We start from the raw sequence: 27138 nt of genomic DNA on the forward strand, positions 1-27138 counted from the left end.
TTTAATAAATCTTTCACGCACGGAAATAATATTGCAGCTCTTAAAAACTGACAACCTGGAAAAAACTTTGGGCATTAGATGAAAAAAAGGATCAAAAGTGATGAACTTCTTGTCTCTTCAGCTCGCCGTGTCCTCTCATGAGAACGCCACTCCGGTCAAGCTGATCCATAACGCCGCCGGCCACCTGAACGGGCCGGCGCGGACCATCGGAGCTGCTGTCGTTGGATATTTAGGTAAAAACACGCAACCTTTGTGTAAATCAAAAACACCGTCTCCGCAAGTGTGAACTCACCTCCGGTCTTCCCCCTCAGGGGTCCGTGCCTTCGTGCCCAAACCCGTTGCCACCAACCTGCAGTACGTGGGGGGCGCTGCTGCCATCTTGGGCCTGGTTGCCATGGCGTCAGACGTGGAGGGCCTCTATGCGGCTGTCAAAGCTTTAGTGTGTGTGGTGAAGAGCAACCCGCTGGCCAGTAAGGAGATGGAGCGCATCAAAGGCTACCAGGTCAGACCCGCGGCCCGTTTGGGGCTTCAACTCTTACGTTGATTTTATTAAAGACACTATATGTATTAATACCCACTCTGACCACATGATGGCAGCAGTAGTGCACCTGCGACTACCGTCCCGACTCATAGGCGCAGTATTGTTGCGATCAGCAGATCCGTGCGCCCCCGTGTGGTCAGATGAGGTAATGCCACATGGTGGCATTGAGTTTGACTTGTTCAGGTGTGAAACGGCGTTGTTGCCCCTGCAGCTGCTGGCTATGCTGCTGAAGAAGAAGCGCTCGCTGCTCAACAGCCACATCCTCCACCTGACCTTCTCTCTGGTGGGGACGGTCGACAGCGGCCACGAGACCTCCATCATCCCCAACTCTACGGCCTTCCAGGACCTGCTGTGCGACTTTGAGGTGAGGGTTCTGGGGACGCTGAAGTCTTCAGGTGGCGTGACCCGGGCCGCCGGGGTCCCGTGCTAACCCTGACCCATCATGCTCTTGTGCTCCCCAGGTCTGGCTCCACGCCCCGTACGAGCTCCACCTGTCTCTGTTTGAACATTTCATTGAGCTGCTGACAGAATCCAGGTGAGTTCCTGAACTTCATTTGTGGAGGAACACATACCTGTCAAGTTTTGGATTAAAAATACTGGAAATATTCCGCCGCTCTCCCACCAGCCCAACCAAGGTCCAGGATCTTACATTTTAAGACAGATTTACAAGAAATCTAAAATAACTACCTGTCAACCACTTACAAACTACAATTATGTGCTCAGAACCTGATAGTTCTGCCTTTGTTGACACATTCCTATGTGTATGATTCCTATAATAGAGCCTAAATGAAAACACAAAAAGTGAATTAAAGCATATTTATTTATTTTAAATATCTTCAGTTTATATACACATTGATTGTCTTCAAGTGAAACATTTACATTTTCTTTTAATTTGTCATTTTCACTCATGTGGCTCTCTGGCATTCACCGACGGACATCGGTCCTTCCCCCCATGAGAGACACTAAAATCACAGTTACACATCTTACAGAACACGTAACTGTAACATCCTGCTCTTCTTTAGGAAAGTAAATTTAATATCCCATTTTTAGAGATATTTACACAAAGTCGCTTCGCTTTTTTTAGCAGAAATGTCTTCTCTCTGGTTACATCCATCCATCTCTGATCTGTTCTGAGTTTGTTCCCGTTGTTGCCACTAACCTCGCGACCCAGGCTACAGCAAATGGCAGTTCTCGCGAGGCCTGTGAAAATTCAGTTTGCAGTTTAAAAATGATCATATTATAAAACGGAAAAATACTAATACGGGAGTACGGTGGGAAAGAGGGGTAAAATACGGTAGTTTCCCGGCCAAAACGGGAGACTTGACAGGTATGGGTGAAACATCCCAACAAACCTCGGTCAAGATATTCAAACGTTTCTTTTTGCCTCTTAACAGCGAAGCGGCGAAGAACGCCAAACTGTTGAGGGATTTCCAGCTCATCCCGAAGCTGCTGCTGACGCTGAGGGACACCTCGCTGTCGCAGCCCACTGTTGCCGCCATCTGCAGCGTGCTCAGTCTGCTGCTGCAGGGCTTCCCCAACCCGTACGACCTGCTGCGGTGAGCCCTCGCCGCCCGGAGCGCCCGGCCCCGTGTCGGTGGGAAAAACACGCCCGCAGACATATTGAGTTTCGCTGTTTTCCCTCTCGCAGGTTCGGCCAGTTCATCTCCTCTACTCTGCCCACGTTTGCCGTTTGCGAGAAGTTTGTCGTCATGGAAATCAACAACGAGGAGAAGATTGATGGAGGTGCATTTCTCTTGTTGCCATAGTTACTAGCCCTACCGACCCTCTTTTTCTCCAGCCTCCTGACAACGTGGTTGTATGTCCAGGTAATGACGAGGACTTCGGCGGCCTGCTGTCTGCCAGCCTGATCCTGCTGAGGAACCGACTCCTGGACAACCTGCTCCGGCTGCTCTTCACCACCAAGGAGAAGTGCTCCGTCAACGCCCAGTAAGACATCAGAAACGCCCACATCCGAGCCAAACCTGAGCGCCTCGAGGCAGAAACCAGGGCAGTTTCTCTCCCCGCCGTCCGCTGCTGAACCGGTCCAGACCGGACCGACCCGGTCTCCGATCGTCTCCGATTGTTTTAGCCCAGCGGGGACGGATCGAAGAGAGGAAAACAGGGTTTTGCTGTTGGTGATATCCTCATCACTCATCATTTACTCGCTCCCTTCAGGCTGCTCGTGCCCAAGTTTCCTCCCTGAATATTGGAGATGAACGCTGGTTTTAAATGATTTAAAGTCTTGTTGGTCCTGATTCTGGCAGCGTAAGTCGCTGATCATGTACCTACTCAGCCCGACTCGCCTCAGTTTGGCGCTTTTCCACTAGGAGTCTAACCGGGCCGAGTAGATACTTTTTCTGTAACTATTCTGCCGAGGTTGTAAGCGGGCTGAGTCGGGTTGTATCTGACGTCATCACACTACAGGCCACCGATTGGTCGGGGGGTTGGAGACGTCTGAGTCAGGTTGTGACATCAGTGAAAGAGCGACTCGCGGCTTCTGGTTCATTTTATTCGAAGAACAATGGCAGCACAAATGTCTGTCCCGTGGTCTAATGGTGTCAGAGGAAAATATTCAGAGAGAGCTAGATGGGGCGATGAGGAATGAGAAAATATATCAGGAGCTTTGTCAGTCCATGTCTGCTCAGGGCTACAAACGAACTTTTCAGCAGCGCCGAGACGAACTGTGTCGCACAATCGAGTACGTCACAGCAGCTCTGCTCCAACCCGCCTACTTCTGATCCGGGTATGGAAAAGAAATGAGGGCAAGTTGAGTCGGCTGAGTAGGTATTGGTGGAAAAGCGCCATTAGATCACAGGTTAACTTAATCATTTAATTTTGAGTTAACTGAGGGAACAATACGGTCCGTGTCCCGGCCTCCAGCTACTGCCACCGTTAGCTGGTGGGAGGAGGAGGAGATGCTGGTTCGGGCGTCGTTTGACATGAATGGATTGTTTCACTAGTGACTCCATTAAATTAATTCTTTCAAACTGTCTTTCATCGTCTGTAATCGATCCGCTCCAGATGTCCTAGTTTATTAAAACACTAGGCGGTTTGAGCTTTGAGAACGTGACCCGGCGAGTCAGAGAGGCTCCAACGATTCCAACACCATGATGGTGGAAAACAAGCCAGCTACTGGTACCATGTGATTTAAAAAGCTGCAATAAAACTGTGAAAAGTGTTATAGAAAGTTAGGAGGTGCCCAGGTTCACGGGTTCCCACCCCTCTTCGTCTGCAGGGCGTGTGAGGAGCTGGTCCGGACGCTCGGCTTCGACTGGCTCCTGATGTTCATGGAGGAACATCTCCACTCCAGCACGGTGACGGTGGCGCTGTGGATCCTGGTGGTGCTGCTGTCCAACCAGCCCATCCTCAACCGCTTCAAGGAGGGCCTGTGCGGAGGAGGCTGGCTGGATCACACAGACTCTGTCCTGACCAATAAGATCGGCACCGTCCTGGGTGAGCGCAGTGCTCGAGTTAGTGATAAGTATTTTAAAGAAGTGTGATTCTTCCACGAGTCCCTGCAGCTGTAAGATGCAGTGACGATGTCCGCTGTGAACACTTGTATGTTGTAACAAGGCTCTCCAGACGCCTCGCCTCACTCCGGACACGCTTTCCGTCGGAGTTGGCCTTCGTTCGGTAAACACACAGCTGCACGGTTTGTGCGTCGCACGGCCAAGGGTTCGTCCTCCCACTTTTTAAACTCTTCTGCCTCCCTGCTTTCCCTCCCGCTGCGATCGTAGTCCCTCCTAGACTCAGTTGTGTTCAACCTCGTCACCATCAAAGTGATTCTGCAGCTCTGAATGAAAACCCCCAACCCTTCCCCTGCTTCCCTCGCTAGCACAACTCGTAGGTTGACAACCACTGCTGTTGCCGTGGGAACCTCCCTGGTTAGTGACAGATGTCAGATTTGAGATCCTTTTAACTGCGTAGTTCGGTTTGATTTGTTGCAGTAGCTGCGATGCTGCGACCGCCTCCGCTGAACCACAAGCTACCGCTGTCATGGAGAAGAAAATTCACCCTCTTTGATCACAACAGTCAATAACTCATCCGGCTCTCGGCTGATCTTCAGATCAGGAACGATACGACCTCTTTGGACAACACGTTTACCACGAAATCCAGACCGAAATCAAGAAGCACCACAATCGCCCCCAGATTCTGCTTATCGATTGACAGCTTAAAACACAGTGCCAAAGAGGAAAGACATCAGCAATGATCTTGGAGAAGAAACACCCAACAACCTTATCTCTACAACTTCAGGTCTTCAGGCCTTAATAGTAGGTCATCGACACATCGACTTCAAAATATCGTTTGAGGTCATAATTTGTCGTCGACGCATCGCCATGCACACGTAGGTCACCAAAACAAACTGTTCAAACTTTGCAAAATGTAGACTGAAACTGCGACCTCCTCACAGCCCAACAAAGCTGCAAAAAAGCCCCCAAAAACAGCCCTAAGTCATCAAAAGTATGTGAATACTTTAAATTTAGTCCCAAACGCCTTTTGGAGTTGATACCAGAACAACACAACAGCGATGTTGGAGCATGTTAAGCGGAGCCCCCCCCCCCGTCTCTGCAAAAATGAACGTCCAATGATCAAATTATAGTCAGCTCCTACATTTGTTTTCTGGTTTACCGGCATGAAAAACGTTTTTTTAATCGGTTAGCAGACGCTAAAGTGCCACCGGAAAATTATTCCTACCGATAACAACTGTTGTTTTTTTTTATTTCCATCCACCATAGAAAAGTTGCTTTCGTGATTAGACTTTTAATGTAATAAAATTATGTAATTTAGTGTGAAACAGTGCTCTGTTTTATCCAAATATGTTATTTGTAACACATTTTGATAATATACAGTAAAAATGCATTTTTTTTAAATCTTTTGTAATTTTTATACAGGAGAGATTTTTGTTGGACTGTTAGAGTAAACAGGCCTTTTAATTTTGTATAATTGTATTCCTTATTTTTATTTTGCTGTGCAAAACTGTGTTGTTTAATAAACTATAGTGAGGATTTTTTTATTTATTTGATAAATTATGGTTTATATTAATCAAGAAAATAAATAAATAAAATAAATAGTATATATAGAATAAACAGAAAAATAATCATTAGAATAAACGTCCCATTACTCATTACATTAGTCGATTAATCGTTCAAATAATCGTTTTAAAAATAATGGTTTACCCCCAGCCCTACTTAATAGCATGTTAAAACCCGTGATACCCTGGAGCCCCCGGTACAGGGGAAAATGCCACATAAGAACATACGTGTGAGACTGGGCCGGGCATGAAGGGTTAAATGTTAAAGTTTATGACGGTACAAGTTTGGCTTGTGTGGATTAATTGTCAGGAGAAAACCACAAAACTTCTGGAACGACGTATGAGACTAAAGTGGACTTGTTTGGTCTCAATCAAACGACACATTTAAAAGGACCAAGGTTAATGAGAGAGTTAACAAGAAAAGAAGAGTGTATAAATGATGCACATCAAGACGAACGGCTCAATTAAATATACATAATTAAATATATATATCTCCAAGCAGCCAAATCTGGGTGAAACCGGGTCGTGTGACGGGACGAAGACCCCAAATAATCCTCATTACGGTGGCCCGGCCACGGTCCACATCGACCTGATTTCAAAATCCGCTGAGAACCAGATGACTTTGTTTTAATTCAATAAAGTAAAAGCTCGGACCAGACGGAGGGTGAAGTTTGTCTGACCACATGACTGTCCGCTTACGGCCGCCCGTCTGCATCTGCGCTGTAACTCCGCCCCTTTTTCCTCCGCGTCCTCTTCAGGTTTCAACGTGGGTCGCAGCGCCGGCGGGCGCTCAACCGTCCGAGAGATCAACCGCGACGCCTGCCACTTCCCAGGGTTCCCGGTCCTGCAGACGCTGCTGCCCAAGCACACCAACGTGCCGGAGCTGTACTTCCTGCTCATGGCCCTGTTCCTGCAGCAGCCCGTCACCGAGCTGCCGGACAGCCTGCAGGTACATGTCAGTATGCCCAGCTTTCTCTCTCCTTCTGCTAATAACTAATACTTCTTGGCGCTAGTTCAAGTTCCCACGTCTGTTTACACGTTAGATCATCATGGGAACTTCTACAATCTGAGACTTGTAAACTAACGAGCGTCAGCTACTAAAGACGATACCTGATAGGATAGCTGATGTGTGCTGGCGCTGAGAAGCGTTCAGGTTGAGAGCTTCATTACCCCGGTTTGTGTGTCTGTCCTCTCAGTTTGACCTGGACTCCATCTGGACGTTCATCTTCGGCGTGCCGGCCTCCAGCGGGACGGTGGTGGGCTCCATCCACAGCGTCTGCACCGAGGCTGCCTTCCTGCTGCTGGCCATGCTGCGCAGCATGCTCAATCTGGTGAGAGCCCAAACCCGTGTCCTAATTAATACCAGAAGAAACCGGTGGGGGGGGGGGCAGCGTCTGACGGTATAAAAAAGGTCTGCGTCCATCCAGCCTGTCGGCGCTCCAACTCGGCCGGGGTCCGAGTCTCTGCCGGGTCGGATCGCGCTAGTCAGTCGACAGGGATATCTTTTCATGTCAGGCATCAAGGGGTTAAAATAATTATATTTATGTTTTCTTAGCTCTAAATTCACAGCTGAGTTATCAAGTTCTCTGAAAATAAAGTAGGTAAAGTGATGACGTCACTCAAAAGACCCCGCCCCTAATTATTCACAAAACTGCCTGAGAATTCAAGCCCAACACAGATGTGAAACCCAGCTATGAATATTGTGTTTTCTTTCCTTACATCCCTCTGATGTAAAGTTGAACATTTGAACAAATACTGCTCCGCTTTCGGAGTCGGCTCCCTAGTGGTCGCTGGAGGACGTAACGATTACACCTGGCTACGCCTCTAACTCCGTCTGGTGCAGAATTACAGCCAAAAGCTAATTATTTTAACGCGTTTTACGTCGGCTCTGCTCGAAGAAAGTTTGCCACGTGAAGGATTTTCAGGTAAATCCAGCAGCTCCACCAAGATTTTGTCAGTTTTTTTTTTTTTTTTTTTTTTCAGAATTAGGTTAAAAATGGTCAAATTATCTCATGAAAATCAAAAGATTTCAGGATGTGAACAATGTCTCTGAATTTAGACAAAGACAAATCCATTTAACTGCAATTTATTGTGACATCATCATCATCGTGGAACCTTGATGAAAACATGATTACGCATCAACTAAACTAACAAATCAGCTTATTTCAATGTTTTTTTTTGTTAATAAATATTCAGCACAGTCTTAAATCTTCCATTCTCTCTCTGAACAGACTATTAATATTAATGCTCTTAAGCGATTATAGTTGAGGGGGATCTCTTCTGCTCATCTGCCACTGCTATTTAGATTACTGGCGTTTTCCTCAAAAACACCTGGATGTGAGCAGTTTCTCTCATTTGCTCCTGAAAGAATCACTGAAAAGCCTCCGATTGAGCTGGAGTCCCTGAAGGTGTCTGTTTTTAAGCTTGCGTAATCCAGAAAAGGTGACTCTGCAAATGCATTTCTACCCCGTTTAAACCCGGGACTTTGTTCGGCGCCGGTTTCTGAGAGGCTTTCTCAGACCTCCAGATGAACAAGTGTCGCGGCCGCTTTCTGAGCTTTTCTTTCCTGTTGTCTCCTTGCAGCCGTGGCAGTCGGAGGAGGAAGGTTCCTGGCTCAGGGAGTACCCGGTCACTCTCATGCAGTTCTTTAGGTACCTGTACCACAATGTGTCGGACCTCACGCCGATGTGGCACAGCCCCGAGTTCCTCTGTGCCCTGGCGGCCACCGTCTTCCCCTTCAACATCAGGCCGTACTCTGAGATGGTACGTCGGTCCCTCTGCTCTAATCCCTTTAATCATAGACATGTATACATAGACGCATCATCCACCGCTGCTGCCTACTGGCGCTGGCGAGCCGTGGGGCCGCCATCTTGGAGCGGTCACCGCTCCACTCAGTGTCATCTGTCTGGCTGTTGTAGTTAAGTGTCAGCACATTTAATCAGGCATAACTCGTAAAATACAAAACTGATTTTCTCGGGGGGGGGGGTTTTCTGCAAATGTCAAACATCTAGACTTAGACTCTAGATATATATATATATATATATATATATATATATATATATATATATATATATATATATATATATAAATATAAACACAATAATAATAATCACAAACCATATTTACACATGCTAAAAGCCCTGAAAGAGGACTTTACAGAGTTTCTTTCTCATGCTCCCTTTCTGCAGGTCAAGAGAGGTGAGTTTGGCAATGTGGTGTAGCCTTATTTTTTAGATTTTTTATTTTATTTTATTTTTTATCCCTGGTCGCAATTGTTTGACGATTTGTGCAGGAATACACGCACAGTGCTCTGGCATCTTCAATACTGAACTGTCTTATGCTGTCGTATGGGTAGCATGACCGGTCCAAGATGGCGGTCGTATTTTCTCGAGCCCCAGCGGTCGATGAGGCGTCTATGTATAATATATGTCTATGGTTTTAATTCCTTTTGGGGTTCAAGAGCAAAGAAAAAATAAAAGTCAATAGCAAAGCAAATAAAACTGTGACTTAATGTGTTCCTGAGCCGTGTGTCGGGTTCAGAGACGCAGCAGATCCACTCTGACACCCCGGTCGCCTCCAGGTGACTGATTTGGACGACGAGGCGGGTTCCCCCACCGAAGAGTTCAAGGCCTTCGCCGGCGACTCAGGCATGAACCGCAGCCAGTCCGAGTACTGCAACGTGGGCTCCAAGACGTCGCTGACCAACCACCCGGCCAAGAAGTACGTCTTTGACTTCATGAGGGTGCTGATCATGGAGAACATGTGCATGACGCCGGCCAGCAAGCAGACGCCCATCATCGACATGCTGCTGGAGGTGAGAGAGCGTCAGCGAGGGTTGGAACGCCATGCATGCTGTCGTGAACGTTGACCATCATCATAAAGCTACACAAAACATGAAACATAAAAGACCATGAGTGCTAGCTACTGGCCAGCCAGACTCAGTCCCCCTGCAGGTCTGGATCTGGACCCTAGTGGTCAGTAAAGGAACCGCTGGGGTTTAAGGTTGAGATGTGAACTTTCTGCCACCGTGCTGCCCCCTGGTGGTCTGAGGTGGTACAACTACGGGGACTTTAGGATCAAATCTAGACCAGTGAGAACACTTGTTGACCACAAAAGCAAATAGATCCATTTAGTCTGTTTGTCTTTTATGTTTTTATATTTTTTTTATATTATGTTTATATTTATGGATGTCTTGTGTCTGTTTGTCCCTCATTCATTCATTCATTAATTCATTCATTCATTCATTCATTCATTCATGTATTTCTCTTCTGCAGGCCTCCCCCGAGCGCTCCACCAGAACTCAGCAGAAGGAGTTTCAGTCCAGCATCCTGGACGGTGTCATGGAGCATCTTCTGGCAGCCGACGTCCTGTTAGGTCAGAGCAGGTTCCCGACCCAGCAAACATCAGTTTACCGTCTGCCTGATGATCTCTAGACAAACCTACAGTCCTTTTTACTTATATTTCACCCGTTATCGTGTGTCACACTGTTATGGCACTTTTCCACTAGTACCTACTCGGCTCTACTCATCTCAACTTGGCCTGGTTTCTTTTCCATAACAATTCAGCATCTGGAGCAGAAGTAGGAGGGTTGGAGTGAAGCTGCTGTGACGTATTTGATTGTGTGATCTAAACGAAGAAGACAACAACACTAAAGATGTAGAACATGGAGGAGATGATACATGTGCTGCTGGGTCTGTGGCTTGTGTTTGATATCAAGTTAGAAAATGAGAGTGAGAGAAGCTTCAAGTGGCAACGCTTTTTAATTTATTTTTTAGTTCGTCTTGGTGCTGCTGAAAAGTCCGTCGGTAGCTGCGAGCAGCTATGAAGTGACAGAGATCCTGGTAGATAAGTCGTTCCTTATCGCCCGTCTAGATCCCTTTTTAATTCTCTCCTCAGCCACCAGGTTTATGAACATCTGCACCTCAGAGTTGGATCACCAAACAGACTTTTGCGCTGCCATTGCTGGTCGAATAAAATGAACAAGAAGCCGCCGTCAGAGTCGCTCTTTCGCTGATGTCACATCCTGACTCAAACGTCTGACTCCCAGTTACAAAAAAGTATCTACTCGGCACGTTAGACCCCTAGTGGGAAAGAACCAAACCGAGTGGAGGTGAGCCGGGCTGAGTAGGTACTAGTGGAAAAGTGCCATTATTGAATGTCTTTGGTTTTTGTTGGACAAAGCATAAAGCTTTCTAACCGTTCCCTGGAGCTAGAGCCTCTGGTTAGTCTCTGCCGTGATTCTGTTGGGACGTCCCAGCGAGGGCGCGGCGCTGAAGCGCCTCCAGGACGAGGTCCTGACCGTAAAAATGTTTTGGTCTCTCTCTTCAGGTGAGGACGCCTCTCTGCCGCTCAGCACCGGCGGCAGCTACCAGATTCTGGTCAACAACGTCTTCTACTTCACCCAGCGGGTGGTGGACAAGCTCTGGCAGGGCATGTTCAACAAGGACTCCAAGCTGGTGGTGGACTTCATCGTGCAGCTCATAGGACAGGTACGACGAGCCGGCCGCACGTTGATGCATTACTGACCCGGATCATAACAACTTCCTCCTCTTCCTCCTCCTCCTCCTCCTCCTCCAGTCCAAGCGGCGCTCTCAGGGAATCTCCCTGGACACCATCTACCACTGCCTGAACCGGACCGTGCTCTACCAGCTCTGTCGACCCCACAAGACGGTGGCGCAGCAGGTGGCCCTGCTGGACGCCCTGCGGGTCCTGACCGTCAACCGCAACCTGGTGCTGGGGCCGGGCAACCACGACCAGGACTTCGTGGCGTGCCTGGCCCACTGCTTCATCTGCCTGCACAGCGGGAGGTAAGGAGGCCGCCGCCGGGGCCCGAGTGGGGGGTGTAAAAACAACGAGCAGGTGAGTTTTCCCCATACAGACTATTAACAGATCGTGTGTTTGTCTCTGCAGCAGCGTGGAGGGTTTCGGCCTGGAGGCGGAGGCCAGGATGACGACGTGGCACGTCATGATGCCCGCGGAGAACGAGGCCGACGCCACGCACAGCCACGACGTCAGCGAGGGTGAGACGCCACTTCCTGCTGAAACTTTGTGATCTTTGTCTGAACAGACCGATGGAGGTTCTGATGGCCTCGGACTTGGAGGCATACCTGTCAAGTCTCTCGTTTTGGCTGGAAACTACCGTATTTACCCTCTTTCCCACCGTCCTCCCTTATTAGTATTTTCCCATAAATTTCCCGTTTTATAATATCATCATTTTTAAACGGCAAACTGAATTGTCACTGGCCTCAGGAGAACTGCCACCTGCTGTACCCTGGGTGGCAGTTCTGGTAGGTTAGTGACAACAACAGGAACAAAATCAGAACAACAAATCAGAGATGGATGGATGTAACAAGAGAAAGCCATTTCTGCTAAAAAAGCAAAGAATTAGTGTAAATATCTCAAAAAATGGGAATCCAAATGTACTTTCCTAAAGAGGAGCAGGATGTTCATTACGAGCTCTGAAAAATGAGGAACTGCGATGTTAGTGTCTCTCACGGGGGAAAGACTGATGTCAGTCAGTGAATGCCAGAGAGCCACATGAGTGAAAATGACAAATTGAAAGAACATGTAAATATTTCACTTGAAGACAATCAATTTGTTTATAAATAAATGTGCTTTATTTCACTTTTGTGTTTTCATTTAGGCTCTATTTTAGTAATTACATACATAGGAATGTCCACAGCATTTCAGTGTCAACAAAGGTAGAACTATCAGATTCTGAGCAAATGATGGTAGTGTGTAATTGGTTGACAGGTAGTTATTTTAGATTTCTTGTCTAAAATGTAAGATACTGCACCTCTGTTGGGCTGGTGGGACAGCGGGTGGTGGAAAATTTCCATTAATTTTAAACCCCAAACTTGACAGGTATGCTTGGAGGTAACAACTGTTGACATGAGTTGGACCGCAACGTCTGCATAAAGCAGAGATCCGGTCCTCAGAGGAAGAAACTAGAAACTCTCCTCCCGTGTTGCTGGTGGAGCAGATTTACCGCCAGCATCGCGAGCCAGCCGCTCGAGCATAAAAACACTAAATGACATGTTGTGGATGTTTGTGTTGAGACTTGATGGCTGTATGGTTAACGTACAGATTGCTGCCGTCATACAGTCAGAACCACACCGGATCTGAGTCCCGGGTCCCGTAAAGCGGGCCGACTCACGCTCGTCTCTCGCCCGTCTCTCCCCCGCAGGGCGGCAGCTGCTGCTGAAGGCGGTGAACCGCGTGTGGACGGAGCTGATGCACAGCAAACGGCAGATGCTGGAGGACATCTTCAAGGTGTCTCTGCCCTGCAACGACCGGGGCCACGTGGACATCGCCACGGCCCGGCCCGCTCTGGAGGAGCCGGCCCTGAAGAGCTGGCAGAGCCACCTGGGTAAGCCGTGCCCCCCGTTCTTGTTAATATAAAGGCTGTGAATGTGAATCAAACACCACTAAAGTCTCGTTCTCTGTTGGCGCCCAGTTCACGAGAAGAAGTGCATCAGCCGCGGCGAGACGGTGGCGCCGGCGGCCCAGTCCAAGCTGTCCCGGGTCAGCAGTGGCTTCGGCCTGTCCAAGCTGACGGGCGTGCGCCGCAACAGGAAGGACACCAGCCTGAACAAGAACAGCCCGTCTGCACAGGTACGACGGAGAACGGCGAGATGGGGCGGCGACGCGGCGGCTGAGCTGCACCTGAAGCAGCACACGGGGGGCGGGGTCTCGGCCCGTGATGGGACGACCTGCGGAGGAGAGGGCTGCGTTGGGACCCGGCGGGACCCAACGCAGATCTGGCGGGAGCGGGCGGTTTGAACTTTGCTAAAAAACTGTGGGATCGGGATGTAGTATGTATGTAGATGGAAATCAATGACGTGGAAAAAAACCTCAAACAAGGTCTTTACAAAGCAAAGACAAAGCAAGTCAGATATTTGGAGAAACTGCGTTTAGTGTCTGTGGCGCATCTTGGAAGAGAGACGAGGCATTGGGACGCGGTCGGTCAGCAACATTCTCTTCCTCCACAGCAATGTAATGGCCAAGCGATTCATTCTTTTAATTCATTATTTTCATTTTTTTAATTAATTATTTTCATTCGTTAACTTTTTTTTATTTTATGTTATTTATTAGTATTATTTGAGCCACTCACAGCCTACTCTCGTTGCTATAACCTCAATCATAATTGATGCATGCGCGAAAGGTGAAATAGCTTGTGTGATGATGCCAATGATGGATTTGCATCTAACTTTCCGTCAGGTGGCCTATGAACTCTCAATTATCCATTAAGCTCCACAATTATCATGTTAACATTAAATCAGATAGATTTCTCTCCGACATTTCTCTTGCGGGACGGGAGAAGACAAAATCAATGCATCTCTATTTTTGTGCGGGCATGAATTCTCAGAGTTTTGCGGATGCGGGCGGGAGTGTAACACACATGTAACACACAAATATTCTTTCAAATACAATTAAAGGTGATATTTAACTGGAAGTCTGGTGTCTGTGGTCTGCAGGAGACGTTCCAGTGGATGTTCACGCACATCGCCGTTGTCCGGGACCTGGTGGCCATGCAGTACAAGGAGTATCAGGAGGTACCGCGATCTATTTCCCTTCTCCAGCCTGCTGATGTCTTGGCCGGCCGGCGCTTCAGTCCCGGTCTCTGATTCATAGCAGCCTTTCTAAAGCCGCTCCCCGCTTCCCCCCGCAGCGGCAGCAGAACGCCCTCAAGTACGTGACGGAGGAGTGGGCGTCTATCGAGTACGAGCTGCTGCGCGAGCGCGGCCTCTGGGGCCCCCCCATCGGCTCCCACCTGGACAAGTTCGTGCTGGAGATGACGGAGGGGCCGTGCCGCATGAGGAAGAAGATGGTCCGCAACGACATGTTCTACATCCACTACCCGTACATCCCCGAGACGGAGCCCAGCACCAACCCGGCGCAGGTACGCGGGTTCCACCGGCGCCGGTCCACCCTCGTGGGCTCCCGGGTAGAAACCGGTCTGGTCTTTTCACCTCGAGGATTACGTGTAAAATACTGGTCATGTGACACAAACGACTCCCTTCAAGATATTAAACATTTCAAATAATTTCCTCAAATAATAATAATAATACATTTTATTTATAGAGCACTCTTCATTCAGGGAATATCAGAGTGCTTACAAGATTAAAACGAGTTAAAACAGGTACAGGAAAAGGTCAGTATCAATAAAATTTAAAACTCAGAGACTGAGAAGCGGCAAACAAACACGCCAGCATCCTCTCCAATCTACTCTCCTTAACAGTTAAAAGCTTTCCTGAATAGGAAGGTTTTCAGGCCTGTTTGAAATTGTACAGGTTCTGTGGAGCCTCAACTGGGCGGGGAGACGGTTCCACAGGCTGGTGCTGATGAGCAGAAGGCTCGGCCCCCCATGGTGAAGTCTTGTTTTTGGGACTCGGAGGAGCAGCTGCCTGTAGATCTGAGGGAACGGGTGGAGGTTTGTGGAGTGATGAGGTCTTGTAGATATGGTGGTGCGTGTCCGGGATCATTGATGCATTTATGGGTGAGTAGCAGGATTTTGTAGTTGATCCAGGAAGAGACAGGGAGCCAGTGCAGCGTGTGAAGAATGGGAGTTATGTGTTCGTATTTACGTACCCTGGCAGCGCTGTTCTGAATGTATTGCAACCTCTGGATGTTCTTGCCGGGGATCCAGAAAAAGAGTCCGTTGCAGTAGTCCAGCCTTGAGGACATAAAGGCATGTACCAGTTTCTCTGCATCTGGTAGGGTTCGAGTGGGGCGGAGTTTGGAGATGTTCCGGAGGTGGTAGAATGACGTTTTGCACAGTTGTTGTATGTGGCTGTTGACAATGAGGTGGGTGACTGAGCTGGATAGAGGGATGACCTGGCCGTCGAAGGTGAGTTGGGATATGGATGAAGACTGGATCTGATGTGGTGTGCCAAGAAGGAGAGCCTCAGTTTTGTTGCTGTGCAGCTGAAGGAAGTGGTTACTCATTCATGCCTTTATCTCCTCAAGACAAATGGTGAGAGATGACAGAGATGACAAAGATGACATGTCAAAGACTTATGGACGATACAAGGTTATTAACACTCACGTTAATCATCGGGTTCAGCTGTGTTTATTATGACGCCTCCCCACACTGACGCATGTTCAGAGGTTTCTCAAACATTTGACGGACGGACTCTTCACATCTCGTCTTCAGACAGTTAACCAGCTCACAGCTGCCGCGGTCCAGAGTTCATGATGGAGTCGAGCTCGGGGGGGAGTCGCGGGCTGCCGGGACGTCTTGTTCTTGAATGTGGTTTCTGACCTTCTGAAAGTGTTGTTGGTGCATCAGTTTTGCCCCTCCTGCTTTGTTCAAGGCCACAACGGCATCAGGCATCCCCCTTTAAACTCCCCCCATGTGGTCAGAATTGGTATTCATGTGTACAGGACTCAGAAAATTAGAATATTGTGATAAAGTTCTTTATTTTCTGTAATGCAATTTAAAAAAAAAAAAAAAAAAAAAAAAAAAAGTCATACATTCTGGATTCATTACAAATCAACTGAAATATTGCAAGCCTTTTATTATTTTAATATTGCTGATTATGGCTTACAGTTTAAGATTAAGATTCCCAGAATATTCAAATTTTTTTAGATATTTGAGTTTTCTTAAGCTGTAAGCCATGATCAGCAATATTAAAATAATAAATAGCAATATTTCAGTTGATTTGTAATGTATCCAGAATGTATGACATTTTTGTAATTGCATTACAGAAAATCACAATATTCTAATTTTTCTGAGTCAGTCCTGTATTTGTATAAACCGTTGAGCGTGTGTGTGTTTTGCTGCTGCACAATTGAATTTCTCCTCTGGGAGATCAATAAAGTCTATTCTATTCTATTGCCGCATAGAGCGACTTTAAAACAGTTAGAATAAACATTGTTTGTCTTCAGGCGTCCAGGGCGTGACCTCTCTGTCTCATCAGTCTCATCCCTCCTCTCTTTACCCCAGCAGCCGTCCTCCCCCCCTCTGGTGCCCCTTGTCCCCCCAGCTCTTGTCGGGGTCACTGATCCTGCCCAGGTACCTTCCTGCTCTCCAGATGGAGGGAGTCATGTGACTCTTGTTTTGCTCTGGTGTGACTGCATGAATATAACAAACACGGATCAGGATCATGGAAGCTGATGGCGGTCCCTCGTGTGGCGCGACGTGCCAAAAGATCTTAAACTGCTCTTTAGGTCTTCGTCTTAGTCTGTCTTTTTTTTTTTTTTTTTTTTTTTTTTTTTTTAAGGTTTTTATTAACATTATTTCTCATTACAGCATGTTTGTGCATCAAGCAATACAAGTTTGTGCAAAGAATACCTTATTTATAATTTAAGAAAAAGCAAAAACAAAAGAAAAAATAAATAAAATCAACAAAATAGGAAATTAAAAATAAATAAATAAATAAAAATTTGCATGTACATATGAGAACACATGTCAGCATATACTTCCAAGAGGAAAGAAAAAAGGAAAAAGACAAATAATAAAATAATTCTGAACACAATAAGGAGGAAACACATCTAATATACTGTACATGTAGACAGGATAACTAGTCGGTCTTATTCTTACGCAGAAACAACTTCAGACAAACATCTCACTTTTTTTTTCCCACCATTCTGTTACTTATCTATTATTTATTTAACACAACTGAAGGTGAGAAAAAAAAAGAATAATGATGTGGGCAATACTAAGTACCCCCTCAGTGCTTTAATATGATTTAAGTAGCAGTCAGGTGCTTCAGGGGATTACGTATAAAATACTGGTTAATCCTCGGCTTTGATGAACTGAGGGTTTTTTTGGCCCTAATGTCACGGCCTTTTAGCACAAATACCTCCTACGAGCACGGTGGTGGGGGGGCGATTCATCTGAGATTATTTTATTGGCCCCAGGACGTGACGACCTTGCCAACACTGAGTGGACCACAAACATCTCTATATATCTGTCTGGCGGCTAAAGAGGCTGAAACTCGGTTATGATTAGAAGAAAGGAAGTCTGCATCAGACCGGCTGAACAGTAAAAGAATAAAGGTTTAGGGACGATCTAGTCAACCGACCGACCGACTGTATCGAACTTAGTAGGAACACAGTATTGCCCACACGTCCATCGGCTTATTTATGCTTTTGTTAAATGAACAACGGCACAGTGGGGAAATGTTGGCTGTGGTTGTTTATTTGAGGTAGAAATCCAATAGTTTTTACGAAAAACAGACACTAACTTTTGCACGTTACTGTGATTGAATATCTTAACCTGCAGAAACGATGCCGTTAAATCTTCAGCTCGCTCTGTTTGTGTGCTTTGGGTTAAAAAAGCAACGAATTTAACAAAACAACGTTTTCCATATATATTTACATTTTTCTGTTGCATTATCCATTATAAAGTTATAAATCAGAGGGATTGGAAACCTATCAGCTATCAGAACTCTGAAAAGGAAGAATTAAAGATTAAAACTATCTGTCTTCTCGCCGCCCTCCAGAAGCCTCTGCGCTACCGCCGCGCCATCAGCTACGACAGCAAGGAGTACTACATGCGCTTGCTGTCCGGGAATCCCGGCATGTACCAGCACTCGGTGGAGCACAACACGGAGGGCGAGACCACGCAGCACGAGCCCGAGCACGGGGAGGACACCATTGCTCGGGTCAAAGGTAACAAAACCTAATAAATCTGCTTCATTATCAGGTCTTGGTTAGGTATGCCGATGGACAACAATGTGACGTATGGAGGTCAGCTTCAGTCGCACGCAGAGTCTGCTGACTGTTCAGATTACAGGACTCGCTGGTTCTGGAGTCTTGAAGTCGTGATTGATCACCAATGATGAAAGTACGTCTGCCCTGCCTGTCCCAGATGTTTCCTGGCTTCAGCACACCTGGATCCCATGGGGGGGGGTCACTGACCGGAGGGGATCCAGAGGTGTTGGCGCAGGGAAACACACCCAAAACCTGCAGGGCAGCGGCGTTTGAGGGCTGGAACCGAGAGTCTCTGACGGCACGCGGGTAAGGAGGCGGTGCCACGCGCGAAACACCGCCAATTATCTTAAAGAAGCTGCAAGCTGATGCGGGACGAATGACACGAGTATAGAAATAGGCTGAGTTGGCAGGAAGTCAGACACGAGAACCCGTGAGTTTTCAAAATAAAACGCAACACGAGGGCTAAGATGCGTACCGTGAACATTCAAGGAGAGGTTCGGTTTAGACGTGCAGAAGCACATTCTTGAACATATATTTCCAGAAGGGACGACGTCTTTATCGGATGACCTGGACAACGTGGACATCGCGGTAGAGGCAAGTAATGGCACTTTTCCACTAGCACCTACTCAGCTCTAATCATCTCAACTTGGCCTGGTTTCTTTCCCATAACAATTCAGCACCTGGAGCAGAAGTAGGAGGTTGGAGAGAAGCTGCTGTGACTTATTTGACGTATGTGATCTAAACGAAGAAGACAACAACACTAAAGATGTAGAACCTGGAGGAGATGATAAATGTGCTGCTGGATCTGTGGCTCGTGTTTGATATCAAGTTAAAAAGTGAGAGTGAGGAAGCTTCAAGCTGAGATGCTTTTTTATTTTTTTTAGTTTGTCTCGGCGCTGCTGAAAAGTCCGTTGGTAGCCGCGAGCAGCTATGAAGTGACAGAGCTCCTGGTAGATCTTGTCGTTCCTTATCGCCCGTCTAGATCCCTTTTCTAATTCTCTCCTCAGCCACCAGGTTTATGAACATCTGCACCTCAGAGTTGGATCACCAAACAGACTTTTGCGCTGCCATTGCTGGTCGAATAAAATGAACCAGAAGCCGGAGTCAGAGTCGCTCTTTCACTGATGTCACATCCTGACTCAGACGTCTGACTCCAACCCCCCGACCAATCGGTGGCCTGTAATGTGATGATCTCAGATACAGCCCGACTCAGCCGCTTAGAAACTCGGCAGAGTAGAAACAGAAAAAATATCTACTCGGCACGTTAGACCCCTAGTGGGAAAGAACCAAACCGAGTGGAGGCGAGCCGAGCTGAGTAGGTACTAGTGGAAAAGTGCCAAAAGAGACTCAAGAAACCAGTCATGAGGGACCAAGCAGGATATCGTAGCATCGCTCTCACGTGGACGTATGATCCCATCTAACTGTCACACACGTGGCTTCACGTTGCATGTCCAACATCCTGAGGTGGAGGTCAGACATCTTCACCTACTTCGTTTGTCCTCTGCCCCCCCCAAACCCCCCAGGCCTGGTGAAGGCTCCTCTCAAGAGGTCCCGGTCCACGGCGGACGGTGCAGACGAGGACAGCCAGGAGCAGCTTCAGGAGCAGCTGCTGGACTCGGGAGGCCCTGAAGAGGAGCAGAGGACGGACAACACGTCGCTGCTGCGCCTCCTGGAGGAGGGCGAGAAGGTCAGGGGGGGCACGTGCACACGCCGCCGCCATATCTAACGAACCGTACACACAGACAGTAGCAGCCCTGCACGAAACCTGGAAGGTTTTCTCCAAGCATTTTTCTTTTTTTTTGTTCAAAGAATTTTCATTAGTTTTTTTTATTCTACAAGATACAATTTGATATCGTTTCAATACATTTCAACACAGTCCCACCCCATTGCACCACCACACGTCCACATTACATCACAGGTTCAGCAGTATATGTGATATTTGATTTTTTTTTTTTAAACAAACAAACAAAACACAAATGAAGTTAACAAAACAAACAAAAACATACAAAAAGAAGAAGAAGAAAATAAGGGAAAGGAAAGAGAAGGAAGGCTTATATCTATACATTGGAAATGTCTGAGACATCTATCTTTTCAACTTGATCTAGAACTGGTTGCCATATAGAATAGCAGTTGAGGGCACAGCCTTTTGTAACATATCAGATCTTTTCTATTGATTTGATTGATTGAAATCTTTATTGTCCCCTCTGGGGAAAATCAGTTGTCAAACAGCTCATGACATCTAAGCATTTATTTCTACAGTATTTATCAGTAAAACTAACTTGATAACCATTCAAAGCATCTACGTGTTTAATTACACATCTGGAGAGAACAAGCTCGTTATCAGGCGTTAAACCCACGGGGGTTCGGGAGTCTGGATCTTTGCTTTGTCTGAACGTCCGTCTCCCTGCAGATCCAGCACATGTACCGCTGCGCCCGCGTGCAGGGTCTGGACACCAGCGAGGGCCTGCTGCTGTTCGGGAAGGAGCACTTCTACGTCATCGACGGCTACACCATGACCGTGTCCAGGGAGATCAGGGACATCGACACGCTGCCGCCCACGTAGGTCCACACCTCCACCGCCGCTTCACATCCAGCGACAGGGCCGTAATTACTCCGATTACTCCTCTGAACGGTTTTCTTTCCTTAAAGGATGACATCATCGCTGCAGTGGGATGAGGTAATGCTGCCCATCGAGCATACGCTCAGAGTCGGCAGAGCTTTTATATATTTATATTTCTAGGAGGCTCACTCCTTTACATCTCCGTTCCCTGGTTGGAAAGTAGCCCGGAAAAGGAAAGTCGGGACTGTCGAGCAGATGGTTTCTGGAGGTTGTTGCGCCCTCCTGTAGCCTCCAGACAGTCCTGGACCGGCTCTTAAAAAGCTGCAGCCATGAATTCATCAGCCGATTGAAGCCATAAAGATATTTAAAGACGGACAACGCAACCAAATGTTGGAGCTATTTAGATTCACTTTAATGTATTAATAAGCTACGAGTCAGAAGTTAGAAGTGCAGCAGAGTGGAAGTTGGAGATGTGAGGTGTTGTGCTTGTAGCCGGGCAACACCTGAGCTGATGACATCACAGCAGCATCAGCAGGTAACAGGTGGAGTCTCAGGAGCACTCGAGGACACGTCGCTGTGATTCTGAGCAATTAACAGCAGCGAACGTGACGTTTGTGAGCCGTGTTGTACGTAGAAGCTGCTCTGCAGCATCCGGGTTCTTCTTCTGAGAACAACGATGGAAACTCGGAGTCTGCAGCCAGCTGTGCTGATCAGCTCAAATATGTGGCGATCCTTCTCCACGCAAACGGACCACACCCGTTCAATCCCAGCCAGACCGAGACCGAGATGGTCCAACTACGATCTCGGGCCAGTGGTCGCAGAGCTGCTGTTTCACACTGATCCAAAATAGTCCCAGAGTTCCTCTGGGCTGATCAGAGTAGTGGCAGTGTGGAAAACCCCAAGATTTATTCTGATTGGATCCATCCATCCATCCATCCATCCATCCATCCATCCATCCATCCATCCATCCATCCATCCATCCATCCACCCATCCATCCATCCATCCATCCATCCATCCATCCATCACCCATCCAACCATCCATCCATCCATCCATCCATCCATCCATCCATCCATCCATCCATCCACCCATCCATCCACTCATCCATCCACTCATCCATCCACTCATCCATCCACTCATCCATCCACTCATCCATCCACTCATCCATCCATCCATCCATCCATCCATCCATCCATCCCTTCATCCATCCATCCATCCATCCATCACGCATTCATCCATCCCTTCATCCATCCATCCATCCATCCATCCATCCATCCATCACGCATTCATCCATCCATCCATCCATCCATCCATCCATCCATCCATCCATCACGCATTCATCCATCCCTTCATCCATCCATCCATCCATCCATCCATCCATCACGCATTCATCCATCCCTTCATCCATCCATCCATCCATCCATCACGCATCCATCCATCCATCCATCCCTTCATCCATCCATCCATCCATCCATCCATCACGCATCCATCCATCCATCCATCCCTTCATCCATCCATCCATCCATCCATCCATCACGCATCCATCCATCCATCCATCCCTTCATCCATCCCTTCATCCATCCATCCATCCATCCATCCCTTCATCCATCCCTTCATCCATCCCTTCATCCATCCATCCATCCATCCATCCCTTCATCCATCCATCCATCCATCCATCCCTTCATCCATCCATCCATCCATCCATCCCTTCATCCATCCATCCCTTCATCCATCCATCCATCCATCCATCCATCCACCCATCCAACCATCCATCCATCCATCCATCCATCCATCCATCCCTTCATCCATCCATCCATCCATCCATCCATCCATCCATCCCTTCATCCATCCATCCATCCATCCATCCATCCATCCATCCCTTCATCCATTCATCCATCCATCCACCCATCCATCCACTCATCCATCCATCCATCCATCACGCATTCATCCATCCATCCATCCATCCATCCATCCATCCATCCATCCATCCATCCATCCATCCATCACGCATCCATCCATCAATCCATCCACTCATCCATCCATCCATCCACTCATCCATCCATCCATCCATCCATCCATCCACTCATCCATCCATCCATCCACTCATCCATCCATCCATCCACTCATCCATCCATCCATCCATCCATCCATCCACTCATCCATCCATCCATCCATCACCAGACTGGTTTTCAGCTGTCACTCAAAGGTCCCCAACAAAAACCGGTTCTTGGTCCAGTTGGACGTGTTTTCATTTCTGCAGTAGAGCGTTTGGACGTGAGTGTTGGGTGGGGGACTCACTTTTTGATCCTGCCCCCAGTGGTCATTTAATGACCTGCACGTCTCCCGGTTGACGTCAGTTTTGAGAACAGGCCGTGTCTGGTACCTCGTTCCTGGTATCCCTGTTTTTGATTTCTCCATAAACAAGGGAAAACTTCTTGGTTGTCTAAAAGTGACATTTTCTGGAATGGTTCCAGTATTGTGATGTTCAGGGAGCTGGACATGTTTTTGTATGAACTCGAACCCTTGGGGTGAAACTAAGCGTACCGCTGTGTGTCGTCTGTCCAGTCTGCACGAGGCCATTATCCCGAGAGGAGCGAGGCAAGGCCAGAGCCAGCTGAAGAGAACCTGCAGCATCTTCGCCTACGAGGACATCAAGGAGGTCCACAAGAGGCGCTACCTGCTGCAGGTCGGCATGACACTCGCACCGACAAAGCATCAACCATCACATTTGAAGGCTTCTGTCAACTTCTGTATGACATTATCTGTTTTAGACACTTTAGACTCCTCCCCAAAAGCCCAGTCTGCTCTCATTGGTGCCAAAAAGTTAAAGATTTAGAGGAAAGTTGTTTTTACACAAAGTATGCTAATACACTAAGCTTGAGGAAGGTGATGTGGAAGTCAGAGGAACAGAAACCTGTATTATGCTTCAATCAATGCTTCAATCTGGGGATTTAGAAGAAATGTACATTGAGCATTGAACCACATGACCGATCTCAGCGTCCAGCTGTAACCGTGCCAACCTTTGACCCAAGACCTTGTCACGTGTCCTCTTCTTCCAGCCGATGGCCGTTGAAGTCTTCTCCGCCGACGGCAGGAACTACCTGCTGGCCTTTCAGAAGGGCGTCAGGAACAAAGTCTACCAGAGGTAACGGCCGATGTCGGTGTTTGTGTGGTAAGGCGCTTCGTAGAACCTCGACGAGGTTAAAAAGGTGCTGTTTGGTTCCCTGCAGGTTCCTGGCGGTGGTGCCGTCGCTGGCCGACAGCTCGGAGTCCGTCTCAGGACAGAGGCCCAACACCAGCGTGGAACAAGGGTAAACCCGCCAGACTCGTTCCTCTCCGGTTCCTCTGGATCCGGCTTTAACTCCCAGGACGGAAACGGTGTCATGTTTGATATCGGGCCGCTTTAACCCTTGTCCTTTGTCCCGTCTGTCAGATCTGGACTCCTCAGCACGCTGGTTGGCGAGAAGTCAGTGACTCAGAGGTGGGAGGTGAGGACCAGGACTTGTTTTCTATCTAAGAGTCTCTGTTGTGCTTTTCTTTGTTCACTTAGATCAAAAACCTCACCGATGAATCTGTTTGTCTTCCAGCGAGGAGAGATCAGTAACTTTCAGTACCTGATGCATCTGAACACGCTGGCGGGCCGCTCGTACAACGACCTCATGCAGTATCCCGTCTTCCCCTGGATCCTGGCCGACTACGACGCCGAGGTGGAGCGCACGTTTGTTTTCTCCCTAACTTGATATTTCGGTAGATGCCAAAACATTTGGTAGCGATATCTGAACATGATAAGAGCTGCTTTGTTGGTGTCTGGTGATCAGGAGCTGGACCTGAACAACCCCAAGACCTTCCGTAACCTCGCCAAGCCGATGGGCGCCCAGACCGACGACCGGCTGACGCAGTACAAGAAGAGATACAAGGACTGGGAAGACCCCACCGGTGAGACCGCTGAACCTCTTTAGCTCTGACTTCTCAGGATCTTCGGACGTCGCCGTCCCTTCGGCAGCAGAAGTAAATGTTGCTGCGCTTCTGTCCTTCCAGGTGAAACTCCGGCGTACCACTACGGCACTCACTACTCGTCGGCCATGATCGTGGCCTCCTACCTGGTCCGGATGGAGCCCTTCACGCAGATCTTCCTCAGACTGCAGGTTTGGTTGGACCCTCACTTCACCACCGTCTTATTGACGGCTCTTACTGTCGTTTGTGACCGTTTCAGACGCCACGCGTACCAAAACAAAACCTTTTCTAGGCTTTCATGACATAATTTATCTGTCCCTCCTCCAGCCAGTTTCGCTCAGCCTGGCCAACACCGGGTACACGCTTTGAGTTTTGTTTATGATGTCATGGAAACTGGGAAAATGAAGGATTGTAAGTCGGCCAAAGAGCTCATACTGTAAATACGAGAAAAATAAATACGAGATATGTAAATACGAGACCCTCACCAGAATCAATCGTGAAACCATCTAAACGCCCAGCAGGCTTCAGACAGAACCGCCGTCAGACACTTTGGTGAAAATTCGGTCCGTGAAGTAGTGAAGAAGGCCTGGTCCCCTCTGGTCCACAATCATATACACCGGTACAGAACGTACCGAGCAAGTCACAGCAGCGCAAGGGCAGGGTTTATATGAGTATTTATAAAGAGACATCCCAGAGCCACTGATAACATGAACAAAGGTGGTTGCACAATCACTTATAACAGTTTAGATCAGGGATTGTCAACCGGTGGTCCGCGGCCCTCTGGTGGTCCGTGGCGGTATTGCAGGTTAATACTGCGAAATTGTAAATGGAAAACAATAATAATTTTTAAAATATATATTTATTCTTTAGACTCAATTTATTTCCCATTTACTATTCATTTTTGTGAATAATTTACCCATCCAAATTATGTCAAATGAGTGAAAGTGAACTTTGTAATATTATAAGCCCTCTTGGCTTCCTATTGTTCATTTTTCATTGACTGTTTTTTGTTTTGTTTTTTTATAGCAAAAGGTGCAAATAAAAATATACACTGATGCAAATAAATAGCCTTTATAGACCCATACTCTTATTTAAAAGCAAGGTGCAAAATAAAACAAACATCCCCGAAAGCAGTGGTCCGCCAGTTGCTTTTTGGTTATAATGGTGGTCCCTGGGACAAAACCAGTTGAAAACCTCTGGATTAAAACACTGCAGGATAACTATCTAATGGAGTCAGACTTAAAGATAATAAGTCAAAATTGTAAAAACGTTTTGTGATGAAACCTGTAAAATCAAATCAAGTACATTTTATTTACAAAGGTAATGCTTGAATTATTGAATTTCTGTCTTCCAATAATCAGACAATTATCTCAAGCAAGACATTTGGTTTGGTTAAAATGCCTGAAATGTCTGATAGCAACTATATGTGCTAACAGTTTATAAATGTTTGTAATTGTATGCCTTCATACAAAGCTTAACGTCCACCTGATAGGATCTATGGAAAAAAATATGATATAACTTGAATAATATACTGCTCCATAAACATAAAAAATAAAACTAAGTTCAGGGATACTCAAGCAAGAGCATGTAATTTATTTATAATATACTGAAAAAGGGAAACACTGAAATAATTGAGCTATATAGACCCATACTCTTATTTAAAAGCAAGGTGCAAAATAAAACAAACATCCCCAAAAGCAGTTGTCCCCGAGTTGCTTCTTGGTTATAATGGTGGTCCCTGGGACAAAACCAGTTGAAAACCTCAGGTTTAGATCAATAGTTTTCCTGTAAATCCAACAGCAGTCCTGCACCAGCATTCCTGCTCCGCTGCAGCCGTCTGCAGCCATCCGTCCCATGATTCCTCTCTGATTGGTTGCACGTTTATTTATTTCTCTATGGAGCTGATCTGAAGTCCTCGTCCCTGGTGTCCAGTCTGGTGTCTGGATTGTTTGGGTTTGGTACCGTCCTCGTTACCAGCTCCGGTCAGGGACCCGCTGACATTGGTCTGTTTCAGGGGGGGCACTTCGACCTGGCCGACCGCATGTTCCACAGCATTCGCGAAGCCTGGAACTCCGCCTCCAAACACAACATGGCTGACGTCAAGGAGCTGATCCCGGAGTTCTTCTACCTGCCGGAGTTCCTGCTCAACGCCAACAACTTCGACCTGGGTCAGTACCCGGCAGCCGGGGGCACGGCAGCGACAGAACGCAGCTAGCGCTCCACGTTTGCTCCGTATTAATGATGTTTGTCGGCCCAACAGGCGCCAAGCAGAACGGCACCAAGTTGGCGGACGTGATCCTCCCCCCCTGGGCCAAGGGCGACCCCAGAGAGTTCATCAGAGTCCACCGAGAGGTGGGAGCTGACCCGCAGGCCGCGTACTCGCGGGTGTGTG

General features: G+C 47.5%; 1 protein-coding gene across 6 annotated transcripts in view; it reads left to right on the forward strand.

The window, feature by feature from the left end:
- Positions 1 to 27138, forward strand: part of wdfy3 (WD repeat and FYVE domain containing 3) — a 118304-nt gene that overhangs the window by 79366 nt on the left and 11800 nt on the right. For 5 of the 6 annotated variants that reach the window (XM_061730681.1, XM_061730678.1, XM_061730679.1 and 2 more), the window contains 32 exons: positions 122 to 233; positions 312 to 502; positions 753 to 905; positions 1003 to 1076; positions 1936 to 2097; positions 2190 to 2284; positions 2368 to 2488; positions 3777 to 3994; positions 6332 to 6528; positions 6770 to 6904; positions 8157 to 8336; positions 9154 to 9387; positions 9848 to 9947; positions 10902 to 11062; positions 11151 to 11380; positions 11484 to 11593; positions 12760 to 12942; positions 13030 to 13187; positions 14051 to 14128; positions 14245 to 14475; positions 18023 to 18191; positions 19757 to 19920; positions 20644 to 20792; positions 23358 to 23478; positions 23852 to 23937; positions 24023 to 24103; positions 24226 to 24280; positions 24380 to 24499; positions 24611 to 24728; positions 24831 to 24937; positions 26761 to 26914; positions 27007 to 27098. In XM_061730681.1, the coding sequence (XP_061586665.1) occupies positions 122 to 233; positions 312 to 502; positions 753 to 905; positions 1003 to 1076; positions 1936 to 2097; positions 2190 to 2284; positions 2368 to 2488; positions 3777 to 3994; positions 6332 to 6528; positions 6770 to 6904; positions 8157 to 8336; positions 9154 to 9387; positions 9848 to 9947; positions 10902 to 11062; positions 11151 to 11380; positions 11484 to 11593; positions 12760 to 12942; positions 13030 to 13187; positions 14051 to 14128; positions 14245 to 14475; positions 18023 to 18191; positions 19757 to 19920; positions 20644 to 20792; positions 23358 to 23478; positions 23852 to 23937; positions 24023 to 24103; positions 24226 to 24280; positions 24380 to 24499; positions 24611 to 24728; positions 24831 to 24937; positions 26761 to 26914; positions 27007 to 27098 (4539 nt within the window). The remainder of the gene's footprint in view (positions 1 to 121; positions 234 to 311; positions 503 to 752; positions 906 to 1002; positions 1077 to 1935; positions 2098 to 2189; positions 2285 to 2367; positions 2489 to 3776; positions 3995 to 6331; positions 6529 to 6769; positions 6905 to 8156; positions 8337 to 9153; positions 9388 to 9847; positions 9948 to 10901; positions 11063 to 11150; positions 11381 to 11483; positions 11594 to 12759; positions 12943 to 13029; positions 13188 to 14050; positions 14129 to 14244; positions 14476 to 18022; positions 18192 to 19756; positions 19921 to 20643; positions 20793 to 23357; positions 23479 to 23851; positions 23938 to 24022; positions 24104 to 24225; positions 24281 to 24379; positions 24500 to 24610; positions 24729 to 24830; positions 24938 to 26760; positions 26915 to 27006; positions 27099 to 27138) is intronic. The other variant, XM_061730680.1, reaches the window with a different exon arrangement.

This window comes from Cololabis saira, chromosome 9, assembly GCF_033807715.1.
Source record: "Cololabis saira isolate AMF1-May2022 chromosome 9, fColSai1.1, whole genome shotgun sequence".
Taxonomy (NCBI): Eukaryota; Metazoa; Chordata; class Actinopteri; order Beloniformes; family Belonidae; genus Cololabis; species Cololabis saira.